Below are 12,617 nucleotides of genomic sequence, written 5' to 3'. Positions count from 1 at the left end.
AGCCCAAATTATGTTTAACAACAATATGCATAGGCCAAGAACTTTCATTAAATTCTGAGTAGAGAATGACACAATTATGTTTACCTAAAAATTTAAAAGCCAAATAGATCGAATGGACATTTTGAATTGATGATAAGAATCATTATTTAAACTTCAGTTAAAAACTATCGAGAAATAAATGTGACTCCTGTTTCATAGCATTCCTCTATCAACAAAATTCGCCAATTTATCATTTTATCATCTTATAAATAGTATAAAATTTCCCAAATTTGGAGAAATATTAATTAAAATAGTCTTTTGGAAATTTAAGAAATTCTCAGTACAAATGGTTAGAGAGTTACATTTAAGTTAAAAGCTTTAAAACCCACCTCAGATTTTATGAGTCATTAATAAAAATTCTACTTTAAACATAAAACATACAGATTTAATAAAAATAATAAAAATAATAAAAATCTTAGAGACTTATGAGAGTTTTTGCTACTCATATATTAGCCTTGAAAAATGCAAAATTATTTCTAACTTTTTTTGCGATTTCCTTTCGAAAACTATTAGAAAAGCGCTTCTGTGCTAGTTTTCTCCATCATATGAAATCATCACTGGCAACTGCATAGTTAAGTAGCCTTTTGCACAAGCTTACGTTAACAATTCAGGTAAAATCAGACAAAATAGCAAAGCTGCAACACAAAAGCCACAAAGCGTTCCCCATTTGCGCACTAAGAGGCAAATGACGAGGTCCCGACAGTTTGCAAAGTATGCCTATTCAACTATTTATGAAAATACTTGTGGTAATTTTACCCAAAAAAAAAATAAATAAAAGTTTACAACCTGAAATGTTGGCAACAAACAGACACAACATACTAGCACACATGCAGTTTGATGCTGGCAAACGAAATTTGTTTCTGAAAATTTAAATACGTGGCACACAAGCGTGTAACAATTTTACAATACGGTTAACTTGCAATTTCGACAATTGCAAAGGAGAGTTTTGTCTGATTTTTATGGGTCAAGGCATAGGCTTTTGGACTCTTACATAGAAATATTTGTACTACGAATTTTATTATTTAGCTTTTGATGTACAATTTGTAAAAGTTTCTTTGCTAATTTTTCGACAGAAATTTGCTAAAAACTCTTGCGTTTTACAACACTGAATACTATAAAGACTGTAATAATTCATTTTATTTTTAATAACGTTTTGCAAATGATTAACACGGTAACTTATAATATTCCACAATAGTTTTTTTCAGAAGCGCTAATAAAGTCATATTTAATATCACAAAAGTGTAGCTAGGACTAGCTTATTCTCTTTCTCTTTCTTTATTTCTCTCTCCCTCTCTCTCACTGTCTCTCAACATTTATTTACATTCAGCAACACCTGAGCTGCCAAACTTGCTAACAAGGCAAAAAAAATTTAATTTTCAAAACAAATTTACTGGCGCAGAGAGTGAAATAACACCGCAGAATGACTTTGTTATGTTACAAAAAGAAAGAGACAGAAATACAGAACAGAAGAAGAACTAACGAAAATGAATGAAAGGTCTAACGGTATATTAGCGAGTGTGTATAAGTGAGATAGAAGCTAGTGGAAATTATTTCATAGAGCATATGCCACTTTATTGTTGCCAAGTAATTTAACCGACGTCACACGCACATTCAGACAAAGAGCACTAATACATATGCATGAGCCGCAGAAAGAGAGATAGAGAGTACGGAAGAGGGGCGAGGGACATACAGTCAAACAGTTAGACAGACACTTACATATGTCAGCTGTCATTTCGTTTACCCAAGTGGGCTATGACGGGTTTTGTGGAAGGAAAAGCTTATGAAAAAGCATATTTTCAACGTGTCTAGTCAAAAAGACACAGCGAGAGATAGAGAGAGGAATAGATAAACATATAGGTAGAAAGAGATGGAATAGGTGTGGGTGAGTGAATGCTGCACGCAAAAGTGGCACTCGCACTCAGCGAAAGTCACTCGTAAAGTGGCATTAAGCACATTTCAAGTGCCAGTTGCCGAGTTTGGGGTTTTGCAAATATTTGCCTGGCCTTTTCCGCCCTCCCTTCACCCTTCTCATCTTGCTCAGTCCTGTCGCGTTCTCGCAACGCCAAAAGCCGGCACCACTAATGAAAAGTTTGTTGAGCCCTTTTAGACGCTCACCACATGTCTGCGTGTCCCATTCCACATCCCTGTCGGTTCCCCTCCTTTCTGCATTGGTTCCATGTATCACCGGATGGTTTTCCACGGCCTTCATCATAATGCGACCTGAGTGTCGTCTTTGTGCCGAGCATCTGTTTCCAATGAGTGCACTTCAGTCATTTGCAAAGCCTTTCACTATTTTCTTCTGTTGTCATTCACCGGTGTGTCACAATTAGTTACGGACGTAGCATTATCCGTAATGCAGCTTTCAAATGAATCTAAATAATTGCCCAAGCATAAATCTCTCTGTGATCAAACAGCAGTGGTCGCAGCCATAATTACTATCGATTTTCTTAATACTTTGATAAACATATAATATATGGCAACCCACGTTGGGCGCCAAAATAAAAAGATAAACTCATATAAAATTATTAAGCAAGAGCAATAGTTGTAAATTGGTTTGGGGTTAAGTGCTTATAAAATTCAATTCGACTATGTTTAAAATACACCTAACCAGCACAGGTTTCTCCTTTTATGCTAGTTTTTCTTCTTATAATCCGAGTTAAAAGAAAAAAATGGAATTCTAATATACAAATCAGTCAAAATGAAACACCAAAAACATAGTTTTAATTCTTAAAATGTTTATAACTCTTTTTTACCCATAAGCGTTTAAGAGACCACTGCAGAGTGCCGTCTGCTCCTAAAATTCTCTTATTAAATCGCATAACTAACATCATAAAAAGCAAAAAAAAAACTTGCAACATTCTTTTGGAATAATTGTTATGGGAGAAAACAGCAGATCAGTCAAAATGAAACACCAAAAACTTAGTTTTAATTCTTAAAATGTTTATAACTCTTTTTTACCCATAAGCGTTTAAGAGACCACTGCAGAGTGCCGTCTGCTCCTAAAATTCTCTTATTAAATCGCATAACTAACATCATAAAAAGCAAAAAAAAAACTTGCAACATTCTTTTGGAATAATTGTTATGGGAGAAAACAGCAGATATTAAAGTTCGGCACGAGGAGGAATTTATTTTTGTAAAGCTGTTATTGGGACCGGATGAACGGAAAAACTGATATATGGAAAATTTTCATATAACGGAATGCATATGAAAATGGCAGGGCATGGAAATACTCGTACTTGTAGCATGCTACACAATTTCGTAGTCCCTTGGGGGGCAATAGCATGCAGAACCTGACCCTGTAAAACAGCCGACGACGCATTGAGCTGCAGCAACATGATGATGATACGCGTATCTCTCTCCTCCAACAGCACTGGCGTTAATTTGTTTTTCCTGAGCACGGAAGCACAGAATGAAAACAACGAGCTCTGCTGCACGTTGGGTTTTAAGGGATACCAAAACAACGCTTCAATCCTTTGACTGCCTGATAGACAGAAGCATGTGGGGGATTATACCACACAGGCCATTAATATTTGAGCTACATTTGGGCACCCGTTTGGATGCTCATTATTACTATAGGTATGCCGGAAGGAAATTGAAAGTTGTGCGAATGGTTATTATAAACTTATTTTTAGCTGATGAGATTTAAAGCTCTTGTTAGCTGCATATCAAATTTCGAAACTGCTCATCATCATTGTCATTCAAAGTGTACAATGTCACTTAAAAGATGATATTTTGGAGGCAGAATAAAGAAAATTTCACGAAACACAAACTCTGAAAATAGCAAAAACTATTCAAGCCCTAAAGTCATTTTATAATGGTAAAAATGCGGATTTCAGGGCCAAAACAAAAATTTTCATAGCTTATTTCTACTAAAAATAGCTCATAAACAATATTTTGTCCTGAATAGTGTTTATTTCATGAGCTTATAATACTTTAAAAGCGAATCAATTACAAAAATATAAAATAAAAACTACCGTAAATATGGCAAATTCATGTGCAATGAAGCTAAAGTAAATGGAAACAATTGTAATTTATTTTTGAGCGCCAAACAAAGTTTACTGCAGCAAAAGACCAGCAGGGAGTTCTTTCAATAATATGAAACGTGTACAAAAATTCCAATAAATTGAATGGCGATATGAATTAACTTTTTGGCTCTCTCCTTGGCTTGGCTAGCTTCCTCTTCTTCATCTTCCTGGTCCAGGCTGCGTCATTGTCCTGGTTTTAATAATTTATGCCCCACCAAAGGGACACTTAAAGTGCAACGCAACTGCAACAAGGACTTCGGAACGGCACCCAAAACTTTTATTGTAACTTTTTCTTTAACAACCCGTACCCAGAGACGTCCCCATCAAATTGAACAAATGAAGTGTAAGGCAACTGGGGCCTGGGAAACTGCAGACCAAAGACTGCGGACCGGAGAACTGTTAACTGGTCCATAGGAGACCGCCAGCAAGGCATCCTACGTAATGGAAGTTGGCCATATGTTTGAGCAAATATACATTATAATAAATAATGCACTCTGCAGTCTCAAAAAGTTACTCATGTTCTCCGTGAACTCATTTTTTTGTTATGCAAATGCTGCAAAGTAGCATCTTTTATTTTATTTAAGGAATGCTTAAATTAATTGATTTTAAGTTACTCAAACTGAAGTGTTAAGTGAGAAAACTTGAGAAGTCTACAGTTAACTAGGCTTATAATGGAACTTTATTTTATTTATCCGTCCAAACGTCTTTCTTTATAAAACTTCGTGTATATTTTTGTACTAGATGTACTAGAGATCTTTTCTATTTATTGAACATACATAAATCTCTCTAAACATGCATCAGAGATTCCTCCATTTCAAATTTTTATAAACAACTTTGATTATATCAATATACTTATTTTTAACTCATTCTCACTTTCCAGTGCGTTTGCCGCTTTGACCGCCAGGGGCCGCTTTGTGAGCTGCCGATTATAATACGTAATGCAGCATTCTCTGGTGATTCGTATGTCTCGCATCGCATCTACAAGGACATACCACAGCACGAGGCACTGGATGCCGTTCTGCCAATGCACATCCAACTCAAGGTGCGCACTCGGGCGACCAACGGACTGATCATGTTAGCCGCAGCGCAGGGAACAAAAGGAGGACACTATATGGCGCTATTCCTGCAGAAGGGTCTAATGCAGTTCCAGTTCTCGTGCGGATTGCAAACGATGCTGCTGAGCGAACTGGAAACGCCTGTAAATACGGGCCATGAAATTACCATTCGAGCTGAGTAAGTGAAACGCCCAACCACGGAATGCAATTATGTGGTGCCCAGTGGCAAAAGGAAGAAGAGGGAGTCTGTAGAGTGTAACCCAACTTTGATAGAAGGGAGGTCGGCACGTTAATTAACTTTTTAAACTGCGCCTGACACGAGTGCCGAGTGCTCAGAGTCGAGCACAGTCGGAGGGGTGACTTGTCGGGTCAGCTGGCGGGTCAGAATGTGGGTCACTGTCACTGCTGTGCTGACAGGAAGAGGGCGGACAACTAGGAGGATGACCGTTAAATTGGCCTTATGTCGATTTCCATATCGTTTGGCCACCACAAATTATAATGCTTCAAGTGTAGAATAAATTGCGCTGTTGCCTCCAACATTTTTCCAACATTACCCGGAACCACAGTCGTCTACTTCTATCTCCTCCCCTCACCCGTTTGGCTGCTTCTTGTGGCAGCAACGTGCACGGGCATTATACGATCCTTGGCTTCGCATTCATGCGTAATTAGTTGGCGTAGTTGGTTTTTGGCTGAAATTTAATTTGCCGCATTTGCTGCGTTCACAACGGAAGCGGAAGTTCAATGGCTGCGTTGGCCCCCGAGCGCGTGGAAAGGGAAAGAGAGAGAGCCACGTATAGACAGAGAGAGAGATAGAGCAAGGAAAGACCTGGCCACAACGAGAGAGTAATGCGGGCTCGTGCGTAATTAATCGTTTAACTAACAGTTCCTGGAAATTGCAGCACTTCGAAATGAGAAATGTAATGGTGTAAAAGACAATTGCGATAACAAAGGCATACAACTTAAATGTATCCAAGAGCCCGGAAGCCATCCCAAAACCTCTTTGACTATTCTTCAAATTTGAAAAAAAAAATATGGATAGTCATCTTTTTAAATCTTTTTTTTATTGTATCCTTAAACGGTCTTCTGTTCGTTCACTAATCACTGCGGACGGCAGTTCGCGTTAGTGACTTAACTATATATCTAAGTTGGAAAATTTGCTTTCCGACTTTATTCTACTTTTTCTAACTTACAAAATGGCGTACTAAAACTTATTCTTCGTTCTAAGTGAGGGAAAATTTTGATAATTGCAGCTTATGTTGGGGCTTTTGATTTTATTTTTAAAATTCTAAAAAATACGCGTCGATTGATACCTCAATCACCCAAATCCGATAACGGGTTCAAAGATAAATAAATTTGAAATTTTAGTGGACTTCTCAAAATGAAATGAAAAGAGATCAAAGCCTAAAGAAGCTTAAATGTAATGATGGGGATTGATTCCTTTTCAAAAAATCTAGAAATGTTCAGTTTGACAAAGCTAAATATAAAATTGGCACTGCGCAAAAGTTATTTTTATGTACAAAGAAGATCACTTTTACTCACAGTGCACAATGCCAATTTTCGTTTTTTTATATTAATTTATATTTTTATTTAAAATTTTAGATTAAACTGAATTTTGTTCGTCACAAAATTGGATATCAGAAATTTTGGGTCTAAAATTGCTTTCGTACTAGAACCTTAAGGTTGTATTCTTTCATTTCTATTCTTTCGACTTTATTCTACTCTTTCTGTGAGGTATTCTTATTCTTCGTTCTAAATTGAAATAAAGCACAACTGTTCCTTTTGATTTGGTATAATCGAAACCCAGATCTAGAAGAAAACATTTTTTAATTAAATTTAAATACAGAGTGAAATTAGAGATCAAACCATGATTAAAATAACATTGCGCTTAAAACTCGGTTCAGTTTGACAAAGCTATGAATATTTGAAATTGGTGAAACGTTTGACACATCATCTTTAAAAGACATCAGATTTGTTAATTTTTAATATAAAAAAAAATTGTTTGGAAAAATGTACCGATACAAAAATTGCTCGCTATTAAAAATTAAACGGTTGTATTTTTAGATCCCGTACTTAAAAACAGGAACAGGGGTCTATGGTATATAGATTCCTCTATCCTGCAGGCAGGTCAAGTTTGTTTCTTTTTTGAATCGGACTACTATATCATATAGCGCCCATAGGAACAATCGGTCGAAAATCAAGTTTTAGTATGAAAAACTTTTTTGTTTTAAGAGATATCGTCACCAAACCTATAGAATATGCATTTAAGTTAGTCTTATACATCCTTACCGAAGTTGGTTTAAATCGGTCCACAATATCATATAGCTGTCATAGGACCGATCAAGCGAAAATCAAGTCTTATTATGAAAAACTTTTTTGTTTAATGAGATATCGTAATCAAACTGATTAAATATGCATAAAACTTGGTTTTATATATCCTGTCCAAAGTTGGTTCAAATCGGACTATATATATATAGCTGTCATAGGACCGATCGGGCGAAAATCAAGTCTTAGTATGAAAATCTACAATGTTTTATGAGACATTGTAACCAATACGATAGAATATGCATTTAAGTTAACTAAATATTTTTTAATTTTTTCCATTGTTAGTTTTTGCTATAGTAAGTAAGCAAGCAAAATAACTATTTTAAACCGAAATATTCCCATTACTCCACTTTTGAACCTCTCAGGAATATAGCAATGTTAAATATCCTGATATACCATATTACTTTTATTAATATTTTAGCTGTATTAATATAGCTACACAGAACATAACTTATATTAAATGACATTCAACCTTCACAACTATCTTCTCATTGAAATTATTAACTTTGTTTTAAAGCCTACAATAATACTCTGATTGTCTTTTTGACATGGAATTTTCTCATTAGTTTTAGAAAGGGCTTTTGCTGACCAACTGCCTATTATCATCTAGTACAGCCACAAAAACCAAGTATCAATTTGAAAGTATCTATGATTGTGGGATGCACAGAGGTCAATTGAGAGCTGTTGGACACATGATCATATCATTTATGCAGCAATTGGCAAGTTTACAAATTTAGTCGAGTGCAATTACTTAGGACATGCCATCAGTGTGATGGAAGATGACCAAATAATCATTTTATAAAATCAACAAGCAGCAAATGAATTCCCTTAACGCCTCCAAAGGACGACGACGAATGGCATAAACAGGACATTAAGGAATAAATATATCTGGCAAATAGGATGAGGTCTGGCCTCGAAAAAAACAAATACTTCAGAGAGCAGACCAAACAGTCTGGCCTATATAAATTATTTAAGAGCAAGAGAGAGGGAAATTGTGTAGAAGCGAGTTAGCAATAGTGATATCTCTTTCTTGCTTTTTATGACTATCGAATCGACCACAAATTTACTTTTTAGCACTTGGTCCCTGCTCGGAGGCATGTTCATGTGCTGCTTGCCACAAAACTGGGCACAAACACTGGATTTACGACCAACAAATTTATGTTTGTTGCCTATTTTTATTTGCCTTGCGTGCTTAATAGCCATGCACAGTAACTGGCAACACCTTCGCCCCACAGTCATGACATTAAACAGTGCCTTCCACTTCATTCGCCCAAAGGCGATTTAACGTCGCCTTATCGCGACACTGGCAATGAACACACGGACCTTGAATGAACTAGTTCCTTGAACACACACATACACACACAACACACACACACAACTATGATTGTACTGCGGTGAAAGTGCTTTTAAATTCAGCGGTGTTGGCTTTTAGGGAAAGATTTGGCTCAGAGTACAAGTTTTTGGCTTTTGTAGCGTCTAATGAGCCTAATGCTCCACACAATTGACATTTTACTTAGGGATTTTGCACAATTCCATGTAATTAGAAAGCAATAACAATTACCCTTAGAACTTCCGACTCTTGTTCTTAATTATTTCAATTTCTTATTATGCAAATTAAATTAAGTGCATTAATTGCTCAGACTTTGCCGCCTACTTAATAGCTCCTTGCTCCTTGCACGAAGAAAAAGTTTTTCCTGCTGGGAAATTAAATTGGGCGCATTTTCAATGCAAATTTAATTTATTGTTTAATCAAGTGTAACTAACTGCACTAAAAATAACAATCTGTAAAGTATCTCAAGGTCTCAGAATAAGAGTATCATCGAACTGTTTACATATTATTCGATAAATTTCTTTTGAGATGGATTTGAGTTGGAACATGGTTCAAGCAAGGTCGATAATAAATTAAATTAAGTACTGAGAACTTCTGCTCTAAATCCTAAAATCTAAATACTTTTCATATTTCATACGTTGATATCGAATTGTAAACAGGTTGACTTTCTCTACTATAATAACACCGGTTTTACGATATTGCTTTAAAAACTCTATAATTTTGTACTGTAACCAATCAGATAAAATCATTAAGCTCACTTTTTGCTACTTTTCACTAACAGTTATCTCTATATCAGTCGCTAGGTAAAATCTGGCTATTTTTCTGTATTATCTGAATAAAAACTGTTAAACAATAAAATTGTTTGTGATATTGGTGTCGCAAGTGGCACTCGAATTTCGTACTAAATACACGCACTCAAATATAATGAATGAACAGAGATACAGGTCGAGGAAGAGCGACAGAGACATGAATATCAGACAGGATATACAAAAAACTGAGAAATAAATAAAATTCGAAACATTTTAACAAAAAATGTTCAACAAAAGGCATTCAAATAAAGGCAGGTGACATTTGCCCTATGAAACAATAAAAAAAATTCTTCACGTCTCTTGACAAAAATAAAAACAAAAAATCCTTACAATTTGTGAGTCCTGTGAAAGGGTCGGAAAATTCCGAATCGGTGTTTGTGTGTCCATGAAGGGTCGAAACAAATTTGACAGTCGATTGACATTACAACCAATTGGTGGTTCAGAATGTCACAGTGGTTAAATAGATTCTAAAAATTTAGTTATATTACAAAAAAAATTCTTGACAAAATGAATAATTTATATAATTTATAAAAATTTATTTATTTATCAAAATGAAAAAATGGTTTATTATTTAATTGGAATCAAGCTTTAGCTATGATTTATTTTTAAATAATTCAAAAATTAATAATTTTTACTATTAAGTTTTAATTCAATAAAAGAAAAAAAATTCTATTGAAAACCCAAATACTTTATCTTTAGAATGCAGGACACCAAAAATGCATTGGAAATCAAAGTTATTTAGAGCAATTGCAATCTCTCTAATACAATTGATAGTCTGAATAAATAGAAATATTGCAGTTCACGACACCACTGTGCTTGAGTTAAGTTGGGGAACATAAAAGGTCAGTTGAGAAAAAAATCAGCCCCAATGCGGGGGTTTATGAGGCATCTTTGTGCGGGCGTCATAAATATTTGCACGCTTCGGTATGTTGAATATAACTTTTTTTGCTTTTATTTTCAGTCTACTGTTTTGTTCGGTTTCTTTTTTTATGCTGAAAGGGAAGAGAAAAAGTTGCCCGCAGTGTGCGGCATATTAAATATTTTATATGTGCACTACCAACAGGACAACAGCAACAAGAACACCCTGAAGCGAGTTGTTGCTTTGGAAGAGGACGAAACTTTTATCGTTGCTCATCCTCAGAACTGACTCCTGTGCTTGTGCTTTTCAGATTGGACTTCAGCCGCAATTACACGCACTGCAATGCCTCGCTGCTCGTTAACGACACGTTGGCCATGTCCGGAGATCAACCAACATGGCTGAAACTGCTGCCACCGCGACTGCATACACCCGAGGTCATATTGAACACTTGGTTACATTTGGGCGGTGCTCCCCAGGCGCCTATTGGCCTCATTATCGAGCTGCCGCCAGCTCAAAGTGGCACCGGATTCACCGGCTGTCTTCATACCCTCCGCATTAATGGACAAGCGCGCGAAATTTTCGGGTAAGTGCTCATTTGTTGGAAAAGGGGAGTTGTGGCATCCACCGCCTTGGGGCAACTATAGTTGGACAGCCAGAGCCGGCCTAACGAATAGCAGGCGTAGTTATGGTAATGCCACGCGTAAATGTTTATGCTACACGCTGCTCATTTGCCTTGAGGCGAGATGCAAGTCGCATGCCCCACAAAGTTGCAGGTGGATTCCTATGTGGAAAAATGCAGTAAAGTCGGATTGAATAAACAGCAAGCCAGAAAACATGGGCAGCAAAACAGATGCCAAAAAGTTGTTAAAACATAAAGATGTAAGCTGCAAAAGGGGCCAATTTAATAATAAAAATGATAAAAGTATTTTAAAGTACAACATATACATATAATTATTTACAGTATTGGATTTCTTAAGTTCATAGTTGCTCATCCTCAAAATGACGATACATGATTTGATTGTGCAGTCCGCAAAGAAATGGCTTAAGATTTGACAAAGTTATGACAGTTCAAAAGTTTTCGAAAATGGTTCATTTAAAACATGTGAAGAAAAAAAATATGATTTTTAAAATTCGAATCAAAATAGAGACCAAATAATAGTAAAACTGGCATTCCGCAAGGAAATCGGTTAAGATATGACAATGTTTTGAATGTTTCAAGTGTTCGAAAAAGCGTCAAAGGGAAGGTAAAAAAAATTGTATTTTGCAATTTTGATGCTGACTTAAACTCGGTAAATCGTTAAAGTAATTAAAAGTCGCATCTTTGATTATTCGATTTATTTTAACGTGACTAGTTAATTTGCAATAGCTCACATAATACTTTAATCAGTTTCTCGCACTACCAAAGCTTTAGTAACTTCAATAAAAGATATCGTATTTTGATCCGGATTAGCTCTTTGATAAGTAAAAGCGAAGTCAATGAAAATGTCAACCCGAAAAGGGCATTATGAATTTAACCAATTTAGCAAGTGAAAGCGTTTGAAAAGGAAAAGCTGCAAGGGAAATCCAAATGAAATAAAGAACTAGGCGGTAAGGGCGGAAACCATTCGTCAACGCATTAAAGGAAGCTTACAAACAGATGGACAGGGAAAAGGAAATCCAAACAGATGGACCCCGACATCGATGGGAAAATAGGGGAAGAGATTGTTAGGGAAAATGACACGATAACAGATGTGAGGAGATTGGTTAGGGTGGTAACTAATATGGACATGCGAATTAGAGAGGTCATGAAATTAGAGATGACACCAACCAATAGCCTGATGTTTGGTTCAACTTGTTCCACTCATCTCCTTCTGTTTTCCCTTCTCCATCTGTTAGCGATGCGCTGGATGGCTTTGGCATTACGGAATGCGGCTCATTGGCCTGCCTGTCGAGTCCTTGCCGCAATGGCGCCGCCTGCATTAAGATTGAATCGAATGAGCTGGACGAGAATGGTGAAAAGGCCGAGAAATGGAAATGCAAATGCCCCACCGGCTATATGGGTCCAACCTGTGAGATATCCGTATGCGAGGACAATCCTTGTCAATATGGTGGCACTTGTGTACAATTTCCGGGCAGCGGTTACCTCTGCCTCTGTCCCCTTGGCAAGCATGGACATTACTGCGAGCACAGTGAGTAATT

The 12,617-nt window shown here is 36.5% G+C and overlaps 2 protein-coding genes across 2 annotated transcripts in view; one reads left to right on the top strand and one right to left on the bottom strand.

Moving 5' to 3' along the window:
• The window catches only part of LOC117779983 (protein eyes shut), a 44,237-nt gene that overhangs the window by 23,891 nt on the left and 7,729 nt on the right, over positions 1–12,617 (top strand). The window contains exons 6-8 of the mRNA XM_034616343.1: positions 4,945–5,297; positions 10,750–11,022; positions 12,315–12,607. Coding sequence (XP_034472234.1) covers positions 4,945–5,297; positions 10,750–11,022; positions 12,315–12,607 — 919 coding nt within the window. The remainder of the gene's footprint in view (positions 1–4,944; positions 5,298–10,749; positions 11,023–12,314; positions 12,608–12,617) is intronic.
• The window catches only part of LOC117782014 (MKRN2 opposite strand protein), a 63,844-nt gene that overhangs the window by 44,754 nt on the left and 6,473 nt on the right, over positions 1–12,617 (bottom strand). The gene's annotated exons all lie outside the window — the stretch shown is intronic.

The sequence above is a fragment of the Drosophila innubila genome (assembly GCF_004354385.1).
Source record: "Drosophila innubila isolate TH190305 chromosome 2L unlocalized genomic scaffold, UK_Dinn_1.0 4_B_2L, whole genome shotgun sequence".
In the NCBI taxonomy this organism is placed as follows: Eukaryota; Metazoa; Arthropoda; class Insecta; order Diptera; family Drosophilidae; genus Drosophila; species Drosophila innubila.
This window is presented reverse-complemented; position numbering and strand designations above follow the sequence as displayed.